General features: G+C 42.4%; 2 protein-coding genes across 6 annotated transcripts in view; both read left to right on the top strand.

The window, feature by feature from the left end:
• The window catches only part of LOC125890739 (actin, cytoplasmic 1), a 39003-nt gene extending 29050 nt beyond the window's left edge, over window positions 1-9953 (top strand). For 2 of the 4 annotated variants that reach the window (XM_049579523.1, XM_049579522.1), the window contains exons 2-9: window positions 3338-3462; window positions 3573-3701; window positions 4672-4782; window positions 4928-5012; window positions 5238-5399; window positions 5498-5689; window positions 8097-8278; window positions 9369-9953. In XM_049579523.1, the coding sequence (XP_049435480.1) occupies window positions 3340-3462; window positions 3573-3701; window positions 4672-4782; window positions 4928-5012; window positions 5238-5399; window positions 5498-5689; window positions 8097-8278; window positions 9369-9512 (1128 nt within the window). In that variant the 5' untranslated portion in view covers window positions 3338-3339 and the 3' untranslated portion in view covers window positions 9513-9953. The remainder of the gene's footprint in view (window positions 1-3337; window positions 3463-3572; window positions 3702-4671; window positions 4783-4927; window positions 5013-5237; window positions 5400-5497; window positions 5690-8096; window positions 8279-9368) is intronic. The other 2 variants (XM_049579527.1, XM_049579528.1) reach the window with 2 other exon arrangements.
• LOC125890740 (actin, cytoplasmic 1-like) overlaps window positions 1-13931 on the top strand; it is a 29992-nt gene that overhangs the window by 549 nt on the left and 15512 nt on the right. The window contains exon 1 of one of the 2 annotated variants that reach the window (XM_049579530.1): window positions 12006-12078. The exons of the other annotated variant lie outside the window; for it this stretch is intronic. The gene's annotated coding sequence lies outside the window, so the exon portion shown is untranslated. Of the gene's footprint in view, window positions 1-12005; window positions 12079-13931 lie in introns of those variants that run through there. 2 annotated transcript variants of the gene reach the window in all.

Here is a 13931-nt window from a genome sequence, read left to right as displayed (position 1 = left end):
GTTAGACGACAAAGTGCCAAGCCTGACATACAACAGTCATTCCAGTCAGGGCTGCAGAAAGTTCGAGTGGTTTCTGTGTCGTCTCAGAGGGAAATTACATCAGGGGTAACCACACAAACATGCAGAGTGCTTCCACATATAATATATTAAAGTGTTCAAATCATTTCTGAGAAGTTGTACGACTCATCACGCCTGAAGGTGTTGCATCACTAACGTGCACTCCTGATTTTGTAACAGTGGATGAGTTTAAAAGAGTCAATGAGCTGTCAGGGAAAGATTGCATAACCTCACCACTTATTTCTGACTCATTTTCTCTCTTATTCTAAATAATACTTAAATCTTACTGTGCCAAAGTTCTTGAGGAAAAATTCTTAAATTCAGTTTTTAGGTATTCACAGCCACCACAGGCATCTGATCAAGGATGAAATGTTAATTTCTCCATTAATACTTTTAGGAACAGAGTGTGGTCCTTAATAAATAAAAGTTGAGTTGTCAAGATATTCTACAGTGCAGAAGAAGAGGATTGCAGTGGATGAATGTCCCCATCTGTCACTAATAAAGTGCTCGGCTGCTATATGTGGTGATAGAGTGCCCTCTGTTGGGCTTTAGTGTACTGTGATGTTGCTGAGTAGTGCTGAACTTCCTGTTCTAATACAAGTTATATTTGTAAAGAACTGACGCTAAATTAAAGCTGCAAACAGCAATGATTGGACCTCACACCTTCGCATACCTTGGGGATACTGGTTGGAAGCCAGCTGATGCACCTGTTCATTTCAGTGAATGTCGAGTCTGCACATAAGAGAGATGATAGTTTTGAGTGTGGGTGCTGGAATGGACCTATTGCACATTTTGTAGCACTTCATGTGTCCACTGTGTGGCGCTGGAGCACATATTTGTTATGTGTCATGTTGCAGATGTAGACCGCACCATTTAAATGTCATGTAAATTGAATGATTATTGTCAGACAGGCTTACTTCCTGTTGCCAGAACGTGGCACAGTGACAAGGACACCTATTTAGCATGCTGATGTCGTCACGCCTGGAGTCTATCAAATGTGAAATTTGAGGCATATTGGCTTTTGTACACTCAAGTTACAACAACTTCCTGTATCAGGGCAAATAATGTGTCGACATGGCAACGGGGTTGAATGAAAATACCCAAGCTTCACAAGAAGGACTCATCAAGGTCTTAAGGTTTATCTGATTATATTTAGGTGGATCTGTCATGTCATGTCATTTCCTGTTGCCAGTAGGTGGCGCTATAACAATCACTCCATTTCAGCATCTAGATGTCATGAGGCTGGGACTTTTATAGAGCATAACAAATTTTAGGATTGGACAATGTATGCTCAAGTTACAACAACTTCCTGTTTTATGGCAAAATGTGCAAAATGGCTGCCATGCCAGAGCGACATTGTTTGACGAAAACTCACAATTTTCACTAGGAAACATCATCAAGGTCCTGAGGCTTTTCAAGACAAAATTTAAGGTGGATTTGGTCGACTTGTTAAGAGCAGCACATTGAAGTATCAAACGTCATTCCCTGTTGCCAGTTGATGGCGCTATAACTACTTATTAGAATGTAGATGTCTTTAGATCCGTTGCCATAGTTACACAGTTCAATGAAAACTCAACCTTAACTTTTTATGTCAAAGGTCTTCACATGGTACAGACAACATTTGATATCAAACAGATTAAATCTCTAGGAGGAGTTTGTTAAAGCACGAATCCCGTAGATGGCCAAAAAGGCAGAAAAATTGCACAGTAAATTTAAAATGGCTGACTTCCTGTTGGGTTTAGGGTAAAACTTTTTTTTGTACGTCCGTACATGATACATGTTCGTAATTCAAATCCAAGGGTGGGGAAGGGTGTCATCCTGGCAGGGCCCTCATGACTTTGCTGACAGTAACATGCTGAGGGGTAGTATGTCTCACATGTTCTTATATCCAACTACATGATGCTGTTCAGGGGAAGAAGGTGTTCTACCTTGTTGGTTGGCATATTCCACACTAAATTCTTCCAGTTAAGGTGGACAATATATGTGGCATTTCAGCCTAACAACCTCTTCATCATGCTCCATTGCAATGTAAGGACAGGTCCAGGACATCTTGGGCATGGAAGCTGTAAATCTGGCTCAAGAACCATTAAAGTGTTCCAGAGTTCTTGGGGAAATTCCTTAAATTTGATTGTAAGATATTCACAACCACCACAGGGATCTGATCAAGGGTGAAGGAGACACTTGTAATCCTTTCAAATCTTTCTTTCTCCATAAAAACTCTTTCAGTGTGGTCAAGAATTAATACAAATAATAAAGTTGTATTTGAATAGGAACTCTGCAGTTCACTTTATCCCGAAGCCCGACAGAGGGCGCCGTACAACCAAATAGCAGCGATGAGACTTGAAAAGGGCACAAATGCTTAAACAATGCTTAAAGGTCTTTATTAAATTGGCATTAAGACCAACAATAAAATAACAGCAACATTTCGACTGGAAGGTCTTCACTAGGTTGTATGGAAGGAGAGAGTGTTCACTTACTTGTTTGAAAAGACCAATCTTAAATGTGTTTTCATTGTAGAAGTTATTGTGTCCTGCATTTATTGTCGCAATAGTAAACAAAGGAAATGCTCTTTTACACTACATGAACTACAGTCCCCCTCCTTCTTCCCTAATGCACCCTCTTCTCCAGCCAGCTTCTGAGTTGGTTACTGTTGTGCCACCTATGTACAAATCATAGTCAAACACAAACACAGACCTCTGCCCTTAGGTGCACTCTCGTTGTCAGTGTGTGCAGTTTTGACCTTTACAGTATATCATGGACTTGACCAATGAGGGATGATGCGTTCAACAATTAGGCTTCTCTTCCTGTTTATGTGGCCTCCTGTGTACTGGGGGCGGAGGTATATGGCACGGCAAGTTGGCCATTACTCCACTATGTTTTGCAGAAATTGTGTGATCCTGCTGACAGACAGACAGACAGACAGACAGACAGAGAGGTGAAAGCATTTCCCTCCAGCCCTGCAGGAATGGCAGAAGTAAAAATGATGCTAATGCAACACTTTCCTCACGTTATGAGCCATTATTACATTATGAGCGCCGCCAGTCAGGCTCATAATGTAATAGGTTATTACATTATTACATTATGCACAAAGCTGTTATTACGTTATATGCTCATGATTTTATTACATTATGAACTTTTATTACATTTAAATTATTACATTATGAGTTGCTACAACGACTATCACAGAAACAGAGGTTACTAAAAACAAAAAAGTGTTAATGTTTTTAAGGTGTTATGAGAAAAAAAATTAATGGCAAGTTTATTCATCTAAATGTTTCAGACATGGATGACGAAATCGCTGCCCTCGTTGTTGACAATGGCTCCGGCATGTGCAAAGCCGGTTTCGCCGGAGACGATGCCCCCCGTGCTGTCTTCCCCTCCATCGTCGGTCGCCCCAGACACCAGGTACCAACACCAGCATGAACATCACCTGTGTCACATGACTTTTAAAATCTAGCCACCAGGTAAACAAAGGTGTAACAGGTGACTGTAAAGGTGTGACTGTGTGTGTGCAGGGTGTGATGGTGGGAATGGGACAGAAGGACAGCTACGTGGGAGACGAGGCCCAGAGCAAGAGAGGCATCCTGACCCTGAAGTACCCCATCGAGCACGGCATCGTCACCAACTGGGACGACATGGAGAAGGTCAAGATGTTTACATGGTGTACTAGAGTAGAAGTACAATCGAGTAAAAGCAGCTCAGTTGTGCACCTCAAAACTGTACCTTGCACCACAGAAAATATCCCAAAGTAAAAAGCTGCCACCAGCCAGACTTGAATTGACCCTTCGCGAAGCCTCTCCCTTAAACAGTCACTGTCCAATCCTACGTTAGCAACCGAGAGGTGCGTCAAGCTTTCAGCAGAAGCTAATATGCCGAAGCAGTGTGCATACAGTAGCTACCTGCAAGTCTGACACCTAATACCCAAAAAGTGTCGAAGGTGGTGTTGAATCTTTCCCCTTCCCCAAGCCCAAGACCCAAGGAGAGAGATGCCAGATATGGCTTAAACAGTGTGGAAGACCACACGAACAGCTGAATCCAGCAAAGATCAATAAAAACACCTACGTTTGTTCCAAGTTAAGATGCTAACTAACGTTAACGTTAGCTAACGCTAGCTTTGTGTGCTAGCTGCTCTCCCTCCGCTCTCCGCACCAAGGAGGGAACATAACTCAACATTAACTTAAATTTAAACCATATATTGACTTACCCTGCTGTACAAGAACATTCTTTGTGTCAAGACGTGGGGTGCCTGATGCTTGCATTGCGACTGGTGAGCTTTCCCCTCTATTTTAATGTTCTCGTGATTTATACTCCGCCAGCAGATGATATTGTGAATGTAGCTCTCACATGCACATTGAAGACCTTTCTGTCGTCTTCTCCCTGATATCTCCGAACAGTTTTTCAGAAAATTTGATGTCATTTTCTTTGGAATATCTCTCACTGATATCGCTGAAAACTCCATATTTCTTATCCTAGGAGCGAAAGCTTGACGGACGTGGCAACAGTAACTAAGGGGGGTGGGGCTTAGCGAAGGGTCAGTTGTTCTTCATGTATTTGACTACCAGTCCTAAAGCTACTGCCATTACTGTCAAACTAACGAGCTGTCCTGTCCTGCAGATCTGGCATCACACCTTCTACAACGAGCTCCGTGTTGCACCTGAGGAGCATCCAGTCCTGCTGACTGAGGCTCCACTCAACCCCAAGGCCAACAGGGAGAAGATGACACAGGTGTGTTCACGCTTTGTTCACAATCAGCTGAGACTCTCAACATATTCTGAAACTCATACTGGAGAACAAGCTACAGGGTTTTTGTTTGGTCTCCAGTTGTCCGGGCTTCCACAGTGACACCTGTTGTCTTTTCTCATTGGTCCAGATCATGTTCGAGACCTTCAACACTCCTGCCATGTATGTGGCCATCCAGGCCGTCCTGTCGCTGTACGCCTCCGGTCGTACCACAGGTGGGAACTCAAACATGTCTGAAACATCTTGCAGCATTGAATTTGAGAGTTCCTGCTGAAATGTTGGGGTATTCATTCAGTTGTCTGTTCTCCTAGTCTGTGCATCGTCTAGTGGCCATTAGAGGAACTGCAGTCGAACACCTTTCAGTGTTGAATCGTCTGCTGATCAGAATGACATCAGAAAAGTGTTTTTCCTTTTGTAATCTGGTATTTTTTGTCTTCCAGGTATTGTGATGGACTCTGGTGATGGTGTCAGCCACACTGTGCCCATCTATGAGGGTTACGCTCTGCCTCACGCCATCCTCCGTCTGGATCTGGCTGGCAGAGATCTGACCGACTATCTGATGAAGATCCTCACTGAGAGAGGCTACAGCTTCACCACCACTGGTACGATTTTTACTCCTAAACTGGTACAGGCCAGAATTATAATCTGGATCTTGTTTTGTCCATTTTGTAACTCAAATATTTCCACTCTTGAACTTCAGCCGAGCGTGAGATTGTGCGTGACATCAAGGAGAAGCTGTGCTACGTGGCTCTGGACTTTGAGCAGGAAATGGCTACGGCAGCTTCCTCTTCCTCTCTGGAGAAGAGCTATGAGCTTCCTGACGGACAGGTCATCACCATCGGCAATGAGAGGTTCCGCTGCCCTGAGGCGCTCTTCCAGCCTTCATTCCTTGGTGTGTAATGAGTGTTAACACTGACTGTATCTCTAGACAAACACTGGTGCTGTGGAAACTCCACCCTGTATCATTGTTTTGATGGGTATCTGAATGGGATAATATCAGAATGCATTCTGGTCATGCCTCCTCGCTCTGATGTTGCTTCCCAGAGTTCAATTTCAATTCAATTCAATTTTATTTATAAAGCCCAATATCACAAATCACAATTTGCCTCACAGGGCTTTACAGCATACGACATCCCTCTGTCCTTAAGACCCTCACAGCTGATCAGGAAAAACTCCCAAAAAAACCCTTAAACGGGGAAAAAACGGTAGAAACCTCAGGAAGAGCAACTGAGGAGGGATCCCTCTTCCAGGACGGACAGACGTGCAATAGATGTCGTACAGAACAGATCAGCATGACAAATTAACAGTAATCCGTATGACACAATGAGACAGAGAGAGAGAGAGAGAGAGAGAGAGAGAGAGAGAGAGAGAGAGAGAGAAGGACAGAAGGTGCCCGGTGTATTATAGGGGGGTCCTCCGGCAGACTAGGCCTGAGTCAGCCTAACTAGGGGCTGGTACAGGGCAAGCCTGAGCCAGCCCTAACTATAAGCTTTATCAAAGAGGAAAGTCTTAAGTCTAGTCTTAAATGTGGAGACGGTGTCTGCCTCCCGGACCGTAACAGGAAGATGATTCCACAGGAGAGGAGCCTGATAGCTGAAGGCTCTGGCTCCTGATCTACTTTTGGAGACTTTAGGGACCACGAGTAACCCTGCGTTCTCAGAGCGCAGTGTTCTGGTGGGATAATAAGGCACTATGAGCTCTCTAAGATATGACGGAGCTTGACCATTTAGAGCTTTATAAGTTGACAGTAGGATTTTAAATTCAATTCTGGATTTTACAGGGAGCCAGTGCAGAGAAGCTAAAACAGGAGAAATATGATCTCGTTTCTTAGTTCCTGTTAGTACACGTGCTGCTGCATTCTGCATTAGCTGGAGAGTTTTTAAGGACTTACTAGAGCTACCTGATAATAGTGAGTTACAGTAATCCAGCCTTGAGGTAACAAAAGCGTGGATCAATTTTTCTGCATCTTTTCGGGTCAGGATAGGCCTAATTTTCACAATATTACGCAGATGAAAAAATGCAGTCCGTGAGGTTTGTTTTAAATGAGAATTAAAAGACAAATCTTGATCAAACATTACTCCGAGGTTTCTTACGGTAGTGCTAGAGGCCAGAGCAATGGCATCTAGACAAAATATGTCATCAGATAAAGAGTCTCTGAGTTGTTTGGGGCCAAGAACAATAACTTCAGTTTTGTCTGAATTTAACATCAGGAAATTGGTGCTCATCCAAGTTTTTACGTCTTTAAGGCAGTTATGGAGTTTAGTTAATTGATTACTTTCTTCTGGCGTCATCGATAAATAAAACTGTGTATCATCTGCATAACAATGGAAATTTATAGAGTGATTTCTAATGATGTTACCTACAGGAAGCATATATAGAGTAAATAGGATTGGTCCGAGCACAGAACCTTGCGGAACTCCAAAACAAACTTTGGTACGTAAGGACGATTCATTATGAACGTGAACAAACTGAAAACGATCAGATAAATAAGATTTAAACCAGCTCAGTACAGAACCTTTTAGGCCAATTAAGTGGTCCAGTCTCTGCAGTTCTTTCTTTTCGTTTTGAAAAAAAGTTCTGCATGTAGACGACAACACTTTGATAACAATCGCTGTGCACACGGATCCACAAAAATGACCAAAAACGCTGCAATATAGATGCCAGGCCAGTAGTTGGCGGTGTGACGCTTATGCTTCCTTCTACAGAGCGGTGATGTACAAACAAACAAAATGGCAACCGAACGAACATTTTTCTGGACGGATGACGAGGTGGAGTTGCTACAGTAAATCTACACTTTGATGGGGAAGCGTTGATAAATTCATCAGGGTGAGCAGCACAAACAGAGCTCAGGAGTCCGCCACTGTTGTTGTGATGGTCGACTTTCTCGCACACGCCTAGTGACTGATACCGTAATGAGCATGTGCGAAAAGTGTCTGTTTTCAGAGGAACTGCATATTGCAAGTTTACATGACAACAGAGATGGTGCTGTTTCCAAAAAAATTGCACTCTGGAAACCGTTTTCAAAACGTTGCATTTTCAGGCACCCAAAACGCTGCTGTCGGGGTCCCATCGAACAGCAGCCAAATCTCTCTTGATTTGAATGTGAATCTTTTAAATGTTGTCTCGACCTGAAGACTCAAATTTTTGGATTAGTTGCTCTTTTAATGATTTTATCCAGAGTTTGTGAGTTCTTCCCAGTAAGTGAATGATCTCTGCTGCCATCAGGGTGTCATCACAGTTGTTTGTTGTTTCAGAGCTGTTTTTGGTCACTTAAACTATCATTCTGTCCATGTGTTCAGGTATGGAGTCCGTTGGCATCCATGAGACGACCTACAACAGCATCATGAAGTGTGACGTGGACATCCGAAAGGACCTGTACGCCAACACTGTGCTGTCTGGTGGCACCACCATGTACCCCGGCATCGCTGACCGCATGCAGAAGGAGATCACCGCCCTCGCCCCATCCACCATGAAAATCAAGGTAGTTATATTTTTCATGCAGGTTAATGAAGGATGACTTAAATCATGTCAGCAAAGGCTCCAGTAGAGAAAGAGTACAAGTCCTTCAGTCTGCTGCAGGTCTTAACTCAAGGTGCTGTATAACCCCCGACTTGGTCTTTGAAGGCTCTACTGCCCCCCAGTGGACAAACCTGATTATTAGTTTTCTAGAGGATCTGATTTATGTTCTGCAGAGAACCAACATTTAGAAACAATCAGTTTAATGTCACATTATCAGCTAAACTTTTCAGAACTCTCTCCTGTGTAATTATATTACTAGTATTAATTCTTTAACTTTTGCAGTTATTTGAAAGGTAACCTGGACGAATGCTGCAAAGGGTAACCCGTAGGAAAGCTGATAACGATGACAAACTGTGATTCGAGGCTCTATCTATGGTAGCTACATAAATGTGAACTTGACACAGCTATGAGCCTTTTGCTCCAGTTAGCAGAGGGCCTAACTATTCACAACTTTTCTCCATCTCAAGCACTTTGCCAATACTGACTTGTGTTTTATTTTGTTCATTGGCAGACTCTCTTCTAGACTCTTTTTGATTTTTTTTTTTTTTTCACTGCAGGATCCTCTGCCATTGAATCAGCCTTTCACTGAGATGATGTTCAAGGGCATTTGTAGAACAGCCAGCAGCAACACACTCTCTAAAATGACGTGTGCTTGGAGAGAATCTCTCATCACAGGCTAGATTTTATAAAGCCTAAAAACAGAGCCAAGATGAGATGCACAACTCTAGATTTCTCTCAGTCACTTGCAATACAATATGCTCATGTTATTATGGAGACTTTTGTCCTATGATGCCAAAAACGAACTGCCTTCCCCAGCATTAAAGGTTGTGTCCCAGTTTCCGTATTACATTCAATCTAAGCAAGTTGAGTTTGTAGTGTGTCAGTGATAGACACAATGTACTATGTTTAAACATGTCCAGTATTTTTAGATGAAACTGGTCACATCCTCATAAAACTCAACATTCAAAACAAAAATACTGAATGAGAGGCTTTTGCTGTTCATGTTGAGCATCACTGCTTCCTGTCTTACCTGTTTTTCTCCTCACCTCCAGATCATCGCTCCCCCAGAGAGGAAGTACTCCGTCTGGATCGGCGGCTCCATCCTGGCCTCCCTCTCCACCTTCCAGCAGATGTGGATCAGCAAGCAGGAGTATGACGAATCCGGCCCCTCCATTGTCCACCGCAAGTGCTTCTAGAAAGCTCCTCCTCCTCCTCCTCCTCCTCCTCTTCTGCCCCAGCTGATCCATCCAACTAGAACAGTCTCTGGTTTATTTTGCATGAACAGACTAAAAGATAAACACAACAAAAAAATGAATCGAGCGACTGTTTTAATTTAAATGTCTCAGCTCGGCAGATCCACAGCAACTCTCTGAACCTCCTCCAAACACACGTTCCTCTGACTCTGCTCACAGCTTTCTCTCCTTCTGGTGATTAACTACTGATGGTCAAAGAAAACAAACAGTATTATCACTGAACATCTTTTTCTACCTGTGTGTCCACCTCTTCAACAATCCAGTGCATCAATATTTGGCTTTTCTCCTCATCTGTTCTGTTGATTGGACTCTGTAAGAGTCGAGCTGTATCAATACTCCACAGGAGTGTTTACTTATCAATAAAGTGCCAACATTTGATGTTTACAGCGTCTCTCATGTCGTCATTTGCTGCTTGAGTTTCTAAATATATAAAATCTCTTTGAGGTGTTTTGTGTTTCAGAAAATGTTATTTCCTTATCTCTACAGCTGCTTTACATCAAAGCACATAATCACAGACAGTGACATGCTGTGCAGACTCTAGAGACCTCTGAGGTAAATTTGTGATTTGATTTTGGGCAGTATAAGTAAACAAAATGGCAACCAAAGACCAATCACCAGTTCCTCAAAACTCTAGACCAGCAGTCATCAACTAGATTTGTCCAGGGGCCAGAATTTTTCCAAGCAGACACCGTGGGGGCCGAACTAGGAGCAAATTTGGAAAGATATGTAATTGGCCAGGGGGTCTGGGGGTTCTCATACACCACCTGTTTTTGTCATCACTGATATATGACATGTTTTAGCAATGATGGTGTGCAAGATGGCCGCTGTAAAATTATTGCAATGATATCTATGGATGGATCTAAACATAAGTTTTTGGGGTTGTACATTACAACAAAACCTTTTAGTTTTCTTGTCAGAGAACAATTTAGTAGGTGGAGAAAAGCTTCGTTTAATAGAGTGGATGTCAATGCACAACCAGGGCACAATGGTGACATCACTGCTGTGGAGCTCAGCATGGGGCTCAGTGTCAGCTAGTTGTTGACTAATAGTGATAGTCTAAATTAACTTAGTGTCCCAAATGCTGTCCAACAGCCCCCTTCAATTAGCTATTAAAAATAGTTAGTAGATGTAGTTAGATAGCCGCACCTGAATTGACAGGGTGTGCCAGCACGGGAGAGCCGAGCCAAGGGTAAGCGGGGCTGTACATGACTCATACATGTACACTTATCCGGAAGGTGTACAGATCACACGGGACTTAAATGGCACTGGATGAATGATCGGGCTAGGTGTACGTTACCCGAACCTAGTTGTATCCCATACCTGAATGTGCGGTATTGCTTTGATTAAGGTGGTAAAAGGATAAACCCTCGGCCTTAATCAGAAATCAATCCTCAAAGAATGGCAAATGCAAATCCAGTGTTAGCCAAGAGGCAAACTGATTGGAGTAAATGTCTTTGTCAGAAAGACAAAAGAAATGAAGTCCCTGTATCACCTCCTATCCATCATGTTCCTCAACATGATTATTGTCACATATGTATACTATCAGATATTAATATATACTTTCAACATATTGTACCACAGTAGCCAGAACTATAATTTTAATATTTGAAATTATAACTTTGATTAATGTTGTTGTAAGCTATTAACATTATCGTCTGTCCTGCATCTCTTTCTGTCTCATTGTGTCATACGGATTACCGTTAATGTATCATGCTGATCTGTTCTGTACAACATCTATTGCACGTTTGTCCGTCCTGGAAGAGGGATCCCTCCTCAGTTGCTCTTCCTGAAGTTTCTACCATTTTGTGCCTTTGTTAAAGGGAGTTTTTCCTGATCAGCTGTGAGGGTCCTAAGGACAGAGGGAGAGGGATGTTGTATGCTGTAAAAGCCCTGTGAGGCAAATTGTGATTTGTGATCTTGGGCTTTTTAAATAAAATTGATTGATTGATTGATGTCGTCAGTAGTTTGGTTTTCAGAAGCCATCAAAGTTCTACTACCAAGTCATGGGTTCATTGCCAAAAATGACCTTATGTTCTCTTGACATTGCTTGTTTTATCGACATTTTGACTCTTACAAATAATTCACACTGTCTACATGAGCTGGAGGCCGACAACGAGAGTCCGAGGTCCCGAACAATGCTGCTTGCAGCTTTAATTTAGAAGTTGGAATTGTTTTGTTTGTGAGAAGCCCTTTCTTCACCTCCACAGAGACGCTTAAAATCTCTACAGAGCTGCTCTGGTGGAATCCAAAAAGCCTGAGGAGTTTTTCTTCCCTCTTTCTTGCCTTCCTTGGAAACTGTTTTTATCCGATTTGCCCCACTGCACACCTGGTCCAATGAGACTGCCACCTGAGAGAACAATTACCTTTTATGGACATCGTGAGGAGTCCCGCGAACGTTAATAAAACTAATGTGGGTTTGGCTCGTGGTGCTGCATTCACTGCACACAACTGGGGCAGAGACATTCTTGCAAGAACTCCTGACAGACACACCCAACACTCACCTGACCAGGTAAGAAGCAGCGTTTGAATGTGAAATATCTCAAAACTAAATGTTACAGTTACAGGAGTTTGAGTTATCCTGGAAATCTTTAAATCAGCAGATCAGTTTTCAGCCCTTTGAAATAAAGAGAAACAATCTGACCTTATGCACACAACATGTGATGTCCTGTAAAGTTATTTATTGTTGTTTTACGTAAATACTGAACTTTCTGTCAGAAACTACTGAATTTTTCTGGATTAAAACATTGACAGTATCAGCACACCAACAGGTGTAGCTCTCTCAAAGAGTTAACTGTAATCTGAATGAGATCAGCATGTCCGGGTTAAAAACTATCTGACAACATCTCTGCAAGTATGAGGATGTCGGCTCTCAATCATTGTTTCCCACCAGCTGAACCTGCAGTTTAAAAGGCAAATTCTAATAAAATACCATTTATTTCTCAAGTCAGAAACTTGAGAAACTGAGCGGCAGAGATCAGCACTGTCACCTCACAGTAGGGTCTCAGGTTCGAGCCTGCTGGGGTCCTTCTGTGCAGAGTTTGCATGTTCTCCCTGTGTCAGCGTGGGTTTCCTCCAGGTGCTCCAGCTTCCTCCCACAGTCCAAAGACATGCAGGTTAATTGGTGACTCTAAATTGTCCGTAGGTGTGAATGTGAGTGTGAATGGTTGTCTGTCTCTATGTGTCAGCCCTGTGATAGTCTGGCGACCTGTCCAGGGTGAACCCTGCCTCTCACCCAGTGACAGCTAGGATATGCTTCAGCTCCCTCGCGAGCCTGTTCCAGGATAAACAGTTATGGAAATGAATAAATGAAAGTCAAGAACTGTGGAGACACTGGAGAATGAAATAAATCAGTAATGTTAACAGGAGACAGCAGCAGAGATCTGGGATGAATAAGACAAATATGTACAAGGAAATTATTCTGCCCGTGGATGTTTTTCCTGTGAACTCACTTTGTTTTACGTACTTTTAGTAAAAATGATGAATGAAGTTTTTACTTTATGTTAAGAGCTGCTAAAAGACACTAATCAGACCTCTGGAGCTTGTTAGTGATTTTTAATTTTAGTTGTGTAACTGCTTCAGGGAATGAGAAAATAAAACCTTTAAAGAAATCTTATCACATTGTCGCTCAGTAACAGACAGGACTCTGCAGTTAAAATTAACTTAATTAATTACAAAAGGTACAGTTAAAGTATAAAGACATTTAAGACATGTTGCCTCATAAGCAGAAAGGCTACAGAGTCTGTTGAGTTTGCTAAACAGGAGTGGTTTCTGATCTGCCTGAACTTGTTTTGAAATGTCCTGAGGCAATGCCACAAAAAAACATCACGAGATTAGAACATCAGGTTAGACGACAAAGTGCCAGGCCTGACATACAACAGTCACTCCAGTCAGGGCTGCAGAAAGTTTGAGTGGTTTCTGTGTCGTCTCAGAGGGAAATTACATCAGGGGTAACCACACAAACATGCAGAGTGCTTCCACATATAATATATTAAAGTGTTCAAATCATTTCTGAGAAGTTGTACGACTCATCACACCTGAAGGTGTTGCATCACTAACGTGCACTCCTGATTTTGTAACAGTGGATGAGTTTAAAAGAGCCAATGAGCTGTCAGGGAAAGATTGCATAACCTCACCGCTTATTTCTGACTCATTTTCTCTCTTATTCTAAATAATACTTAAATCTTACTGTGCCAAAGTTCTCGAGGAAAAATTCCTAAATTCAGTTTTTAGGTATTCTGAGTGAGGTCCATAATTAAAATAAAAAGTAAAGTTGTCAAGATATTCTATGGTGCAGAAGAAGAGGATTGCAGTGGATGAATGTCCCCATCTGTCACTAATAAAGTGCTAGGGCTGCTATATGTG

The sequence above is a fragment of the Epinephelus fuscoguttatus genome, linkage group LG6 (assembly GCF_011397635.1).
Source record: "Epinephelus fuscoguttatus linkage group LG6, E.fuscoguttatus.final_Chr_v1".
NCBI classification, from domain to species: Eukaryota; Metazoa; Chordata; class Actinopteri; order Perciformes; family Serranidae; genus Epinephelus; species Epinephelus fuscoguttatus.
The sequence above is the reverse complement of the archived record's forward strand: the minus strand, read 5'-3'. Positions and strand labels throughout refer to the sequence as shown.